Source organism: Anarrhichthys ocellatus, unplaced genomic scaffold, assembly GCF_004355925.1.
Source record: "Anarrhichthys ocellatus isolate YVR2014 unplaced genomic scaffold, GSC_Weel_1.0 scaffold20, whole genome shotgun sequence".
Taxonomy (NCBI): domain Eukaryota; kingdom Metazoa; phylum Chordata; class Actinopteri; order Perciformes; family Anarhichadidae; genus Anarrhichthys; species Anarrhichthys ocellatus.
In genome coordinates, this window is record NW_022280050.1 from 4,329,392 (window position 1) to 4,345,562 (window position 16,171).

General features: G+C 43.1%; 1 protein-coding gene across 2 annotated transcripts; it reads left to right on the forward strand.

Annotated features, from left to right (window-relative positions):
* The first annotated feature begins 1,282 nt into the window (after positions 1-1,282).
* Positions 1,283-16,049, forward strand: trpm2 (transient receptor potential cation channel, subfamily M, member 2). 2 transcript variants are annotated; one of them, XM_031858659.1, is made up of 32 exons: positions 1,283-1,572; positions 1,845-2,013; positions 2,110-2,290; positions 3,267-3,430; positions 3,555-3,735; positions 3,824-3,885; positions 3,968-4,168; positions 4,603-4,705; positions 5,593-5,714; positions 6,108-6,482; positions 6,857-6,994; positions 7,117-7,246; positions 7,324-7,469; positions 7,582-7,694; positions 7,876-7,974; positions 8,206-8,422; positions 8,542-8,660; positions 8,755-8,887; positions 9,316-9,487; positions 9,574-9,754; positions 9,878-10,059; positions 10,685-10,817; positions 10,990-11,077; positions 11,286-11,370; positions 11,466-11,611; positions 11,697-11,761; positions 11,926-11,955; positions 12,055-12,141; positions 12,217-12,295; positions 12,384-12,485; positions 13,574-13,690; positions 13,884-16,049. In XM_031858659.1, exons 1-32 carry the CDS (start codon positions 1,403-1,405, stop codon positions 13,998-14,000), a joined length of 4,407 nt encoding a protein of 1,468 aa, XP_031714519.1. In that variant the 5' UTR covers positions 1,283-1,402; the 3' UTR covers positions 14,001-16,049. The 2 variants fall into 2 exon arrangements, with proteins under 2 accessions (XP_031714519.1, XP_031714520.1); XM_031858660.1 differs by lacking the exon at positions 1,283-1,572 and having other exon boundaries at positions 1,924-2,013; positions 2,204-2,290.
* The last annotated feature ends 122 nt before the right edge of the window (positions 16,050-16,171 follow it).

Here is a 16,171-nt window from a genome sequence, read left to right on the forward strand (position 1 = left end):
GGTTGTTGTTTTTATTAATGTTTGAAAGTGAGTGACCTTCCTTTCCTTCCACCCGGGGTCTGAAAACACTGACTGAAATGCATAAAGGTATGTGTGTGAAAAGCTCAGTTTTTTAAAATATATATGACAATCATTTGGTGGTGATGTGAGGCCTGACTGGACGGCTTATCTTGATGGGAGGAGGTTAATGTTGTGTTGAGAGGGTGGAGCCATTTAACAGGGCAACATTTTGAGATCTCAAAGGATTTAGTGCCTCTGCAGGATCTGATGACTGAATCAAAGGGTTAGTGTGGACTTTAAATATTTGGTATTACAGGTAAAGGTCGTTAAAGTTGAGAGTTTCCTGCCATTCCAGGGGCCTCGGTAGAGGAAATTGAGGTAATGCAGAACAGGTCACATGTCAGCAAGATAAAGAAATATATGAGAGAATACTGAAGTTCCAGGCTCTGCAGGTTTCACAGATTAAAAGTCCATAACTGACTAGATGCACTTGTCCCTTCAGACTTCCTCCACATGAAGCACTTCTTCCAAGCAGGTGGTTTTAACTGGACATCGTTTATTCTTACTTCCTCAGAAATGCTGCCTAAATTAGAGAATAAGGTTCACCCGCAGCAAACGGTCGAGGGGCTGCGGCAGAACAGACATGAACTTAATCATGTGGTTACTTGTTTCCAGAAGGTGAGTGTTTTCCTGTCTCATTAATGTACTTCAAACAGTGTGACACGTGAATACTAGTAAAAGTCCTGCATTTAGAATTTAATTTAAAGTATAGAAGTTTAGTTTTTTTACCATACTATATACTGTGTTCTACTTATTATAGAGAATGTCCCGTGTCAGTATTATGTTATCTTATTATTGGATCATCATTATTTATGCATTCATATGTAGGCTCAGCAGAAGTCACTATTGCAGTTAAATAAATGAGTTATAAATGTACAATATAACCTGTTAAAATGTAAAGTATACCTCAAAAGTCCACTTAATTACAGTACTTGAGTAAACGTACTTGGCTACATTCCACAACTGGATACTTTTGTCAGTTTGTGAAAAACCTGAACTATAATAAAACAAATAGGTTTTATTTAACGTGATTAATCATTTACAAAACACACAATGCATCCCTTAATCAGGCGTGTATTTAATCCACTCTCGGTAATACAGTTCAATCTGCCTCTATCGATCCAGAACTGGCGCTCCTGCTACTCGCCGTCCCATGAGTGGACGGTTTAGTCGGGTTTCAGCAGTGCGCTCCACTCTGACATCACTGATGCAGTGCTGAGTAAGCCAGCACTGACTGCAGAGGCTCCTCTCACTCTCTCTCTCTCCTGTCATGCTGGGAGCTCTCATCCTGAACCACATCTGTACACTGTAGCCCCACCCACCCTCCCATGCTGCATTCGGGATGGAGGAAGATGTGGTTAAGTCACGGCTGTTTCATTCTCTGGCAATCAGCGCAGTCAGACCCTCTAAGCATCTTTCTGCCTCCCCTTCTTTCCAGCGATGCGCCATCACGTCCTGGACCAGGGAAAACCTCCACAAGAGGGAATGCTGCTTCTTTGAAAAAGGTGTCAGGTAGGATGAGCTGCTCTGTGCTGTGTTGGTGACGAACGTCTCTGAACTGACTTTGTAGATTGCTGCTGCACGGTAACACAGAGACACTGTGGCATCTGCCCTCTGTTGAGTTTATGTGTCCCGCGAGGCATCGCCCTCGATCGCCGCGAGGGCAGTTGTGTCAATGTTGTGTTCATTAAATTAAGTTTGTTTGTTTCCAGTAATTGTCACTTTCCTCAAACTGTCTGTCTGCATGAAAATGTTACAACCTTTAGCTTTTGTTTCTCCACCAGAGAGGATGTGTGTAGGTGTGGCTACTTAAAGACTGATCATGTGGACGAAGCCATCAAGCCGGAGGATTTCACAGGCGAGAATTGGGACAAACACAAACATGTCCGCGAAGTGCCCACAGATGCTTTTGGAGACATCAGCTTTGGTGATTTGGGACAGAAGACTGGCAAGGTGAAACCATCCTTTCTTTCTACTGTAATGACATTACATGTCATTGCATGCCTGTGTGTTTTCACCCTCGCCTTTGCATGTGTCTGTCATTCTCAGTATGCACGAGTGTCCACAGACACAAGCCCAGAAATCCTGTACGAGTTATTGACCGAACAGTGGAAACTTTCCCCTCCCAACCTGCTGATCTCAGTGACCGGAGGAGCCAAGAACTTCTTTCTGAAGGCCCGACTCAAGAACATATTCAACAGAGGTCTTATCAAAGTGGCCCAGACGACAGGTGAGCCTCAGATCTCAAGGTGTGCCAATGATTAGCCAGAGAGCCTTTTGAAAGCATGTGTTTAACAAGTACATGCGTGTTTATGGTGAGCCGGTGACTGCATGTGATAAAATATACCGTGTACGCCTCAAAGGGTCCAATCCTCCTGCCCGACCTAATAAAAACAGTGCACTAAATATGAACGTATTCTGTTTTTCTTCTTTAAAATAAAAGGACATGTTAATGCTACAGCATACAATGATATTTTAAACAATAGAGTGCTTTCATTTTTGTGCCACGGATTTTCAGTTTTAATATAACAATGCTACCTTGCAAACAACAAGGTTCATAAACCATTTGATCTGAGTTTAGTTTGGAAGAAGTTGAATAGGCCTGCACTGAGCCCTGACTTTAACCCACAGTTGAAATGAATCAAAACACTGACTTATCGCCCAATCAGTGGCCGATCTCCCTAGTGCTCTTGTGGCTCAATGGGAGCAGATCCATGTTGCTCATGTAGCTGCCAAAATATTGTGAAAAGACTTCCCTAAAAAGTTAGGGCTGTATAGCTGCATATTAAAGGAATATTTTGCTATTTTGGGAAACACGCTTATTCGCCTTCCTGCTGAGAGTTAGATAAGATGATTGATACAACCCTCATATTTGTTATGAGGCTTCAGCCAGTTAGCTTAGCGTAGCATAAAGACTGGAAGCAGGAGGAAACTGTAAGCCTGGCTCTCTCAGAAGATAATAAAAACATGTCATTTGTGTGATCCGTACAAAAATGAAAGTGTAAAACAGACAAGTGGAGGTTGTGAACAGTGAACAACCAGCAGATTAAAAAAAAAACAAAGTGTAAATATTCCTTTAATGGCCATGCTTTCATTTATCAGTTATGTGTGTATATCCACATATTTTGCTCATGTAATATTTGCACATACCGTACATATACTTTATGGACATACATGTATGAAAATGGGACCTATGTTGTGCACAGGAGCATGGATCCTCACTGGTGGTACGCACATCGGTGTGATGAGGCATGTAGGGCAGGCCGTGAGGGACCACGCCCTGAGCAACTCCATGCAGGGCCAGATTGTGGCTATCGGAGTTGCGACGTGGGGAATAATTCACAACAGGAACACTTTGGTGCATTCAGAGGTACGATAAACACATTCACACGTGTTACTCGTCTCTTTCTTCTGGTGAGATTCATCACCTGCAGAGCATAAGTCTTTTTTTTCCTACCTTCATCTCCTCCTCCTCCTCCTCCTCTTGTCTGCAGGGTTGCTTCCCAGCCCATTATGAGACGGACATCAAGGGCCAGGGCCGACTCTCTTGCCTTGATAACAACCACACCCACTTCCTGCTGGTGGATGATGGGACCCAAGGACACTATGGAGTGGAGATTGAACTGCGTAGCCGTCTGGAGAAATGCATCTCCGGAAAGCGTCTTGGAAACAAAGGTCAATGTCACAGATAACATCTCAAATCTGATTCTTTTTTATCTGATCTGCTTTTAATCTTGATTTTTTTAAACTGTTTTACCTCCAGAGAGTGGCGTGACAATCCCTGTGGTGTGTGTGGTTTTGGATGGAGGACCGGGCACTCTAAATGTGAGTCAGCAGTTTCCTGTCTCTCGCTGTCTCTTGTCTTTGTCTTTGTCTTTGTCTGACTGTCTTGTGTGTCTCCTCTCAGACCATTTATAATGCCATGCTGAACGGTACACCGTGTGTGATCTTGGAGGGCTCCGGGAGAATAGCAGATGTGATCGCCCAGGTGGCAGGACTGCCATTGGCCCGGGTCACCATCGCCCTCATCCACCAGTTAATGAAAAAGTTCTTTGGCCAAGAGTATGAAAACTTCCCCCACCTCAAGATCATAGAATGGACCAAGAAGGTACGTGAACATACTGACGACCTCAACAATTACAGACCAATTTGCAAGCTACTGTTCCTTTCTTAGTACAGCTTACTAAGTTAACGTTACTGTGAGGAACTTCTAACTGGTTACCGTTACTGTAGAGCTGCATTTGATGCTGTCGACCAAAACATCTTCCTTAATCGATATGACACAGCTCTGGTCCTGTTCCAATGTTATCTTTATTTACTTTTAGGTCCTCTACTGTTTTCTCCTCCCTCTATCGATTAAGGACCTTAACAAATTCAAGGAGACATTATCGCATCACCACTGTCTTAGCCTCCATTCTGATGCTTCTCTTGATGCCTTATGATCCTGATCGGAGCCTAAGATCCCCTGGCGCGGGTCTCCTGCCTGGCCTAAGTCCAGGTTTGATGTGAAACCCTACTCGTTGTGTCTCCTATCTGTGCCAGATTCAGGACATCATCAGGATGTCTCACTGGCTGACAATATTCAGAATAAGCGAGGACGATCACGGAGATGTGGATGTGGCTATACTTCAAGCGCTGCTCAAAGGTAGGGGTTTGTTCTTCACGCAGATGCTCAGTGCCAGACTAGACTGACTATAGGCGTACACCAACACAGCTATGAGTGTAAAGGCGAAAAGGCTTGGTGCCAAAGCAGCTCTTAGCAAGTATAATGTTGCTTCTCAGAAGTCTGATCGAATGGACTGTGGTATCAAATGTGCAGCTCAAGACTGAAAACCAACACAGATATTCTTACAGATATTTTCTCATAGAACGATTGCTTTTCTATACAAGGAGACACTGAAAGCCACATTTAATCTATTCATAAACAATATAAATAGATTCCTCCTAATACTGGTCTTGAGATAGACATCGATGAAACAAATTTACAGCAAGCTTAATTCATATTTTTGTATATTGAGCTATAAGTTCACTAAAAGTGACTCTACATTCACTTGGAGTTTTGATTGTGATGAGTCATTATTCCAGCTAAACTGCTTTGCCTGTAGTTTCCATCTTTGAGCTCTATTAACAATGGAGGAATTCAAATGCATTTCCCGTCAGTCGTCCTGCTCACTCAGCGAGGACATCCGCTGTCTGTTTTTGGTCTGTGGCCAAGTTCGAAGTAGAATCTTATTTTGTGAGGATTTTGCTGCTAATTATAAGATAATTGCTGCTTGACCGTGCAGTGTGACCCCAGGTTATGTTATGTCATGTCACAGAATAAGTTAATTTATTGATTTGTTGATTGAGATTAAAGTGAATCATCAGCAAGGCAATCATCAAGCAAAGACTGCAAACTAGTTCCAGCTTTTCAAATGTGATGATTTGCTGCTTTACTCCATTTATATGCCCACATTGCTGTAATTGAATAATTTAAATTGAAAACAGAATTCAGCGTCACATAAATCTTGTCACTATACATTCGCCACTCAGCTTCGAGGACCAGCGAGACACTGGGAATCGAGAGCTGGAAGAGGCAGCTGGAGCTGGCTATTGCCTGGAACCGGGTGGACATTGCTGAGACGGAGATCTTCACTGAGGAGAGCCAGTGGAAGGTTTGCCTACTTTACAACATGCTGTAACACCAACACCAGCAGCAATCTTTGTAAGACTGTCAGGATTGACAAATAAAGGCCACTGCAACCACTCTTGTCTTCATTAAGATAAGAAAGTGTAATGGACTGACTGGGAAAACATGGGAAGTGGTAATAGTCTCGCAGTCATTGGATAAAAAAGCTAAAAGGTTTGAGTGGTGAACATTTCTACATGGAGATTTCAACCAATAGCAGCATGAAGCCAATTTCTTGCATCATAAACCTTTTAGGCAGTGGTCTGTTGTATTATTAAAATCACATGAATAGTATCATAAAATACTGTCTTTCTCTCCACACTGCTATTACAGTCAATTGTCTAATTTTGTTGTGTTTTCCTGACATGTTCACATCCAGTCCAGTGACCTCCACTGGGCTATGTTCTCAGCCCTGGTTGGCAACAAGCCTCAGTTTGTTAGTCTGCTGCTGGAGAACGGTGTGAGCCTGAGGGATTTCCTGCAGGACGAGGAAACTCTTTGTGAGCTCTACAAACAGCTGCCCAGCGGCATCTTTCTCCGCAAGCTGGCCAAGCGGGTCCACAGCTCTTGCCGCAGGAGGAGGAAGGCGCTCCGCATCAGGCCTCGAGCTCGCTTGGGGCAAGGTGAACCGATCTCGATGACTCATGTGTCTGATGAGGTGCGCCACTTGCTGGGCAGTTTCACCCACGCCCTCTACCCTCCCTCCAACATGTCATACCACTTCGACGTGTCTACAGAGGTCACATCTGTATCAGTGAGTTTGTTTATCCATCATCAAACATTGAATGAATGTAGTTTGACAAGCAAAACTAAGTGATTCACACGTACCTTGTAATCAATTCAGGGTTGTCTTATTTTAGAAGCTGAGCTGTTTTATTTCACTGGGAGGATTTTCATTCTATTTTTATTTTTACATATTTCATAATTCAATATTGTGTACAGGACGTTTAGATCCTCACATTGGGAAATACAACTTAGAGGAGGTATAATTGAACACTTAGCTAAAATAATGAAGTCTGAACAATCCAAATTGAAGTCTGTGCATGCCTTAGGAGGATTTGAGGACTTATGATAAACCATCCATAAACCGTTAATTTAATGCAACATATTACTTCCCTTTTAATCTAGCTGTCTAAAAGTCCGACGGGTTCCCAATCGCTACTCAGGGAGGACGATGCTGATGCACAGAGGGACCCAGGCAGAGACCTTTTCCTGTGGGCTGTCATCCAGAACAATAAGGAGCTGGCTGAAATTGCCTGGGAGCTGGTGATCAAAACACTTACCCTTATACATGCAGACAAAGTTTGAAAATAGTCAGTTGTGTGTGTGGGGGGGTTTGTTTGTGTGTGTGTATGGTGTTGCATCTCTCTGTATCTGTACCTGCACAGTGTAGAGACTGTATGTCCGCTGCTCTGGCCGCCAGTAAGATCCTGAAGACAATGGCAGAGGAAGGAAGTGACGGAGACGAGGCAGAGGCCATGCGAGAGCTCGCCAATCACTATGAGAAACATGCCATTGGTATGATACTACAGACACAGCTGACACAAGTGATGTTACGAGGTTTAGCGTTTCACCTCATTGCGTTTGTTTCACAGGTGTGTTCAGCGAGTGCCACAACAGCGATGAAGAGCGGGCTCGGAAGTTGTTGGTTCGTGTGTCTCCGTTTTGGGGAAGGACGACGTGCCTGAGGCTGGCACTGGAGGCTGACGACAAAAGCTTTGTGGCTCAGTCAGGTGTTCAGGTTGAGCAAACTTTCAATTTTTTTTTAACAATTTAAAAACTCAGGTTTTTTTTTTGAAATTTTGAGATGCAGATTCATAAAATAATCGAATAATCTAATGTCTGTCTTGAAGGCTCTTCTGACACAGATCTGGTGTGGTGAGCTTTCAGTGGACAACTCAGTGTGGAGAGTGCTGATCTGCATGGTCTTCTTCCCACTTATCTACACTGGCTTTCTGGTTTTCAGGTGAGTCAGTGACATGTGTGAAACTGTAAGAGCAGCCATCTTATCAAAGTCAGTCCGGCCAGTGATTGTTCTGCATGGCCACGCAACAGCCAACACATCTAAAGCCACATAATGTTGCCATCTTAACCTAAGATAATGTGCTGCTGCGAATGGTTTGTTAATGAGCTATAATTCTCCCTAGACGTGATGAAGTCCTTCATAGAGAAGCTGAGAAGAAGGAGGAGATCAAGACAGTGGAGAAAGTAACAGGAAGTACACTTCGAACCAATTCTCGTGGCCTGTAAGTAGGCAGTCGCCTTTTAATACACTCAATCATTTAACACTCATTTAATACACAGCAAATGTTGCTCTACTCTAGAAAAATAACCTGGATTCTTTCTATCTGCGTGACGGTCTCCTGACTGTACGAGAGCTTATACACATCTTAATATTTTACATTTTTGTTATTCTAAAAGTAGTGATTTTGCATGTCAGTTGTTAAAGAGTGTCCTAAATGTCTGTGACCCCTCAGTGGCGTGAAGCGCCTGAAGCCTCTGAGCAGCTGGTACCGGCTGGTCCATCTGTACAGCTCTCCGCAGGTCAAGTTTTACTGGAATATCGTGTCCTACTTTGCCTTCCTCTTCCTGTTTGCGGTGGTGCTGATGATTGACTTCCAGGCTACGCCCTCTGCTGGGGAGCTGCTGCTTTACATCTGGCTGCTCTCTCTGGTGTGCGAGGAGGTCCGACAGGTGAGAGAGAGAGAGAGAGCAGCCTGGGACACAAGCTGTTGCTGCCTCCAGAGCATGCCCACATATTTATAACACTACCTCACTTAACTGACAAATTCAATGTGTCTTTTCTGCCTCAGCTGTTTTATGATCCTGATGGCTTCGGGTTTCATAAGAAAGCCAGGATGTACATCAACGAACTGTGGAACATTTTAGATGTCCTGTCCATCCTTCTCTGTATTATTGGCCTCGCATTTAGGTACGTTTCCTTCCTCCCAGACAATCCATCTAAGCCGTGGAAGTGCTCTCCACCCTCCTGGTAATCAATACATCACCAAGTGTTTCTATTTCAGGCTGACAACTGAGCTGTTCTATGCTGGTAAAATCCTGCTCTGCATCGACTTTGTGGTCTTCTGCCTCCGTTTCATGGCCATCTTCACTATCAGTAGAACCCTGGGGCCCAAAATCATCATCGTCAGGAGGATGGTGAGAGGCTTACATACAAATGTGATGAATGCCGACCTGATGTAATGTGGGAGCAACTGCAGAGAAATGCCACGCTCCAAAACACCTTTTATCTAATACGAAGAGAGGCTTCTGCCTCACTGGGCCTCCGTCTAGTGTCTGCAGATGATTATATGCTAAATAAAAGGTGTTTTTGAGCAAAGTGTTGCAGCTGGTCTGTTTGTTCCCAAACAGTCAGTCATTATTGTTTGTGCAGAGATTACATGTGGAGCGCAACAGGGCAACCTTTTAAATACTGAAACTTGTCACTGTTAAATATTGAATCTGTAATACGTGTGATGCTTTAGGCAGCGTGCAGTAAAAGTCACCCACCAGAAAAGGAAGTCTCCACCATACATACATGACATGTCACAGGTTTCTTCTGTGACCGATGTGTGTTTGTCCCTCAGATGATGGATATGTTCTTCTTCATGTTCCTGCTGAGTATCTGGGTGGTGGCGTACGGAGTGGCCAAACAAGGCATCCTCATCCACAATGACAATCGGCTGGACTGGATTGTCCGCGGGGCAGTTTATGAGCCGTACCTCACCATATTTGGGAATTTTCCCACAAATGTTGATTGTGAGTGTAGTCGAAACGCTGCAGTTATGTCAAGTGAAAAACAATTACGAGGCTCAGACCGGCTTTGTTTTCTTTGCCCTCTGCAGATGCTGCATTTGACTTAGACTCCTGCAGCATGAACGGCACCGATCCTCTGAAGCCCAAGTGTCCTGTGCTGAATGAAAACCAAACGCCAGCCTTCCCCGAGTGGCTCACCATCACCATGCTATGTGTTTACCTGCTCTTTGCCAACATACTGCTGCTCAACTTGCTCATAGCCATCTTCAAGTGAGTTCTCCTCCACATCTTTGTGTCTTAATTCAGTCATAAATTCAGCTTTTCTCTGCTTAGCTTAGCTTCGATGCTAATACCTTGTTATATCTAATACCACTTTATGGTGTTCCTGCACAGCTTTACGTTCCAGACCGTTCAGGACAACACAGACAGAATTTGGAAGTTTCAAAGATACGAGCTGATCAAGGAGTACCACAGCCGCCCTACTGCCCCTCCTCCTTTCATCATCTTCAGCCATTTTTACCTCTTCATCAGGAGCATGGCGCTGTGCAGGCCCCCCATCATGAGCAAGGAGTTTAGTAAGTATTGACTTTTTTATCTCTCTAATTGTATCACTCTGTTAAAAGGCTTTATGTATCATACAATAACGATTTTTAGACTACTCTCTAATCTAATCAAAGCATGAAGGTTTGTTATTGGCCTTAGAAGTAGTACTTTTACAAACAAAGACATCTCACGCACAACATCCACTTTATGGAGATTTTCCAGAGCTTTCATGCACAGCTCATGGCCTTCATCAGCAGGTGAAGTTCACTCTGCCGTCTCGGAGATGGTTCAGTTGTTAACATCATGTGACCTAGGTATGGAATCTTGGTTTATGAGGGAGGACCTTTGACCCCTTCACAGACGATGCTGTGGCTGAAAGAGTGTTAGACCTTCTACACGTGTGAATGCAAAATCAAACTTGATATCGAGGTAATACACGATCACGTCAGTAGATGGCGCTGTGGTGCTGCTGTGGATCCATTAGAGCTACAGGCTCTGCTCATGCGCAGCTCAGAGTAAAACTACCTCTGGCCTGAGCATGGCGATAACGTCGGTCCTCTCTCTGTATTAATTCACAGTTAGATCTATTGGCTACACATTTCCGCATGGTAACACATGCACAGTGTTACTGAAACAGCATGTGACGCTGTTTTTCAGAGAGCGAGCTACCTCAGATGGAGGAAGAGGAGCTGTTGTCCTGGGAGGCCTTGATGAAGGACAGATACCTGCTGTCCACACAGCAGGAGCAGAGCCAGAGCATGGAGCGACGCATCCTGGACACGTCCCAGAAGTAAGAGTCCCACAGAGATGTTGTCCAGTGTAACTGCATGACAATGCTCCAGAGCCTCCAGAGGTTTAAATTCTACTTTGCCGAAACATAAAGAGTATATAAGGTTGAACAGTCTAGGAGTGATATTCCAATGAATAACAGACACCCGCACTGTGCTTGTGTGCTTCCTGAGGGTTACCACCATAACTGATCGACTGGAGAGGGAAGAGGAGACGGGCTCTGCTGCCGTGATGCAAAGAATGGCTCGACTAGAGGAGCAGGTTGTGACCTGATATTTGGTTATCGCTGATGTAGCACCTGTGCCTGTAACATTTCACACTGTGTCTGTGGGAGTGCAAGTCACGATGCAGGAAAGAGATGACACACTTCTTAACGTGTTACATTTTCTCTCCAGATGTCCCCGGTGGAAAATCGGTCATCTTCAGTCTTGTCTAAGAAGTCATCAAAAGTTTTATTTTGTCTCACCAGGTCGTCCAGTCAGCCAAAGCCCTGCAGTGGATTATGGACAGTCTGAAATGTCAGGGTTTCGCAGGAAAAGAAGCACAACCACCAAGTACAACAACCAACTTCCTCATTCATTATTATTAGTTAACATACTGCAGGTCAAATCTCCTCTTTGTTTGCGCTGAGTTTTATCCTTCCCTGCAGCATTGACTACAACAGACGAGTCCCCCGACACTTTGAGAAATGCATCGGAGAGAGAGGACAGGTTCCACGTGAACGCCCGTCAGCTTCACTACCCGAACAGCAAACTCACGCGCTTTCCTGTGCCTGAGGAGAAGGTGCCATGGGAGGTATTCACAAAACCACCAGCTGCTGGATTCCCCACAACACCACTGCATAAAAAGATGGTTCATTGGATCCTTTTTTTAATTTCAGGTCAGCTTCAGCTCATACATGCCGGTTTATTATGCCTCTGAAGACAGCGGAGACAACGTGGATGGGTATGTTTTTACCAAGAGAAGACAGTACATGATGTTTTGTTCCTATTAGGGTTTATTAGTGTATCTATGTGCAGTTAGGACACATTATTATGAGTGTTTTTGTCAAGATAACCAAAGAGTTTCCTGCTTATCTCTTATGTTTCATTTATTATTTCTCCTTACAGATCAGAATCAGAAGCCGTAGGTAATTACAGGTATGATACTGGATAAGATACACAAGGCATCAAACAGCAAACAAGTATAACTTTACAACCATGCCTGCATGTCTGATGTGTATCTGATCTGCTCATTAGAAACCCAGGAGGAAGGACTGGCATCAGGGGACGAGGTGCACTAAGCCACCTTGGTCCAAATCGGAATGCAGACCTTGTGCTTACACGGTAGGTCCCCTCGTGTCCTTACAGTACTTTTGGATTGCATTGGCCTGGTCAATGACATTGAAAATTCATTTTTAGCATGCGAGACAGCGAGAATTCAGTGTTGGAGTATCTGGTGGTTTGGGATGAGAGGCATGGGACCTTGGCTTTACCCGGGGTGAGTCCCGCTGTTTGTTCACCTCAGCTGGTTTTTACTTTTTGTTCAAAATAAATGTACCTTTCTGTTGTGGCTTTGAAACCTTCAGGGACATCTCGAGTCGCCTCATCACTTGCCAGTGGCTCTTAAGAAAACCATGGGGAAGTTGCTGTATGAAAAAATAAATGCAAAAGTTGCTGAGGGAACAAAGGTATGTCTGATCAACGCTTTGGTTTGCCTTCATAGAGAAGGGCTTGTATGTTCCTAGAGGGGATATTTGGTTTAAGAGACACACGAATATGAAATGAAGTACAGAGGTGAATAAAAAGCAGGCAGAAGATGTCACTAGAAGCCACATGTTATTTGCAGCTGGTAGGAGAGATTTTGTTAAAAAAAAAAGCCAAAACCTTCTTGGTAAAGTAAGTAAAACAACAATAAAATGCATTCAATTACATATTTAAATCACAGACAAGCAAGAATTGTCAAAGAATAAGAACAAACCGAGTCAAGGAGGCGTCTAGAAAATGAGTTTAACAATGACAAAGTCTTGAGATGAGTTTTAATCACTCAACATAATTTGCCAGTCTGACCTCCAAAGGGAGAAAATAATTAGAAGCCGTGACAGTAAAAGGTTGATCAGTAAAAGGTAACTCACTTTGATTTACAGTAGAAGAAATGTGTTATTTAGAATTGGTCAAATCAAATTACCCTCACAAAAACATGCTGACATCGATGCATATTTTAAATAATCCTTGACAATGTCACTATAATCTGATTGCCCATCTTTTCAAAAGTAAACCTGATTACATGTAATCAGTCACTACATAATCCTGCTCGGTTACCAGTTTACTAGGTCCCCCCGAGCTAAAACTAATGCCGTCTTAATACAACAGCCCTGCCATGAATCCATCCAAATCCACTTAAACTGAGAGGTGCTGATTCAATTGTACGATCATTTGGGAAGCTGCAGTTTGTGTTGCTGTTGAACAGTTTAGCCTCATGCTGACAGGTGTTTCTGTTATTCAGCCTGCACTTATTGATGTAAATGGGTTTGGACAAAAGCAGGACGTCTGATCGCGCCAATGTCTTCTCCCACTAACACGTTTTGCATTTAGTTGAGGCTCTTTTCATCTTAAATTAGTCAGTGCCTCTTTAAGAACACACGGCTGTTGTGAGGGATCGAACCTGTTGATGTGTGATTCCTGTCTACGAATTAAATGAATTAGAGGACTGATAATTAATAAACGTGCTTTTCTTGACTCTGAGGAACTTCTTGATTCTGACTCTGCTGTGTTTTAGGTGTTGGAGGGTTATGTGGATGACTGCAGGAACACCGATAACGCCTGGGTGGAAATCACCGTCCTGAACATTCACCTGGACAGAACGAGCCAGTTGATGGTGGATATCAACAGTATGGTGAGGACATTATTATTATTATTATTATTATTTAAGGGTTTTAAATTGTATTGTTTTACAGGAAGAACTTGACTGATGGATTACTCGTTCTCTCTGCATTTTTGGGTGGTATGTGGGGATGACATTCAGGTCGTGACTCCCCCGACAGTGAAGATAGAATTACTTCTTGTTTCCGTGATCGTCTGTGTCTCAGGTGGCGAGCAGCCGTGGCGCTCTTCAGTGGCGGGAGGTGAGCGGCAAAACCAGACTCAGCTCAAACCAAAGAGACTCTCTGCGGCAGGTTGCGGAGCTGCACAACAGGAAGTTCTGATGTTCAACACTGCTGTAGCTTTAAATGTACCTCTCCATCCACGGGGGTTCTTCTCCCTGTTCATGTGGCCTTTGTATTAATTCAGTTGCACTGAAAGCACTTGAAACGAAACACTATAAAGCCATAGGGTATGCCGCTGTGAGTTATCATTTGTATTTGCACAAATGAGGACAGCAAACTAAATGTTAAGCCGACACACTTTATGCATGTGTATGCATACACTAAGAATAAATACCTAAGTTTTTGAGGTAGTTGTACTTCAAATGAGCATTTCCATTTCATTCTACTTCATACTTCTACATTTCAGAGGCAAATATGGTACTTTTTCCTTCCCTGCGTGTAGATGACAGCACAGTTAGTCTTTACTTTAACATACAAATGCAAATCATCATCTTGCTGTGTATGAAATTATGCAAAATAAACCAACCTCCACTATATTAAGTACTATCTCAACCATCAATAATAATGCAACAACAACATTTACAGTATAACGTTATAATAATATAGACCTCTGAAAGGGTCCATAATGAGGTCTGCTTGGCTGCTTTTGGAGTTTAATAGAAAATCATGTGTTGTCTCACATTGTTCTGCAGGGATAATAAACTAAAACTGAACACTTTGGGATTCATTCCTTTGTTATCATTTCTAATATCTGACAGTGTGACAAGCAGGCAGTCTTGCAGTAGTTTCGGAGCAGCGTGTGCAGTTGCTCATTAGCTCAGGCAGAGGTGGCCAGACAGTGCAGTATGGGATTCACACCCTCATCATTCCGCTGCAGGTTTTCCTCCTTCAGATAAATAAGTAAATCAGAAAGCATGCTCTTAACTCTGAAGTTCTACAGAGAGGTGACTTTAATGTGTAACTTTAGTCCACATGTGGCCTTGTGAACTGATTGCACGTTTGCTTGTAAAGATTCAACTCTACAATAACATGAACATGTCTAATCTGTTCTAACATTCCTGCCTTTATTATTATTTGTCCAGTAAAATCCCCGGTGGCCCAGCGCCATTGAAAAGATACAGGTGCTATTTTTAAGCACAGCGTCAGAGAGGTGAATAAAAACGAAGAGCTCTCACTCTGTTCGTGTTTCACGACACAGCAAACCAGAGACACTGCCCTCAGTGAATCACTGGATCACCTGTTATACAACAAAAATATGTAGTTATTAATTATGTGTCTATTGTTATGGCCATAACTTCTGGACACAGGGAGAAATCCCCCCCTGCAGCCATGTGCTCTCAATCGCCTCCAAAACAACAGAAGGTTAAAGTAAAAATCAAATGGATTTATTGTCCAAGAAGTATAGAAACAGATACAGACAGTTACAAACCGAATCACACCATTAATAACAAAACAAATGTATATATAAAATGAAAGTAAGATCCAATCCGAGCCACCCAGGAGGCTGGTCTGCCTCCTCGGTGGCCAGCAGATCTGAAATCCCCCAGCGCTTCAAACCTTTTGTCCCCCCAGAGTTACATTCCTCAGCTCATCGATCAGCTCATTGATTGGCTGAAGTCCAACAAGCCCCACCTGGGCCTATGCCCCATTGTCCTAAACTTCACACCTCTCCCAGCCACTTCCACACAACCCCTGCTCCAGCACATTCCTCAAACCCCCTCTCACAGACACTTAATGCATGAAATGACCAGACTCCTACAAGTAAATATACTGTATCACATTATATCCATAATTAGGAGCTTATATTATATAAGCAAATATTAAACTAAATTATCAGAGAAACCATTTGATAATGCTCCAGGGATACACAATATATTATTCAGTAATACAGAATCAAAAAACTTAAAAATGTAATATCTGTTGAATACTTTATTTATTTAAGGTATTATTTACGCTATTGGTGTATTTTATGAGAGAACTAGCACTGTATATGAGAATGAAAACAGCAAATACATTATTAATGCCTTAAAAGTATTAAAAGAGACTCTATTGTTGTGTTTTGTCTTTTATTATGTTATAATGCTGTTTACATTGTGTGATCTACTTGCATATGTTGTGCATTTTCTACTTCAATAATATAAAAACAAATAAAGCAAAATAAATGGACTCTTTGTTCTAATACACGATCTTCGATCACGTGAGCGGTTTACAGGTGCACCGGCCAGAGAGTGTCCGGAAGTGACGTGACACGCTCACAAGAGCATACTATT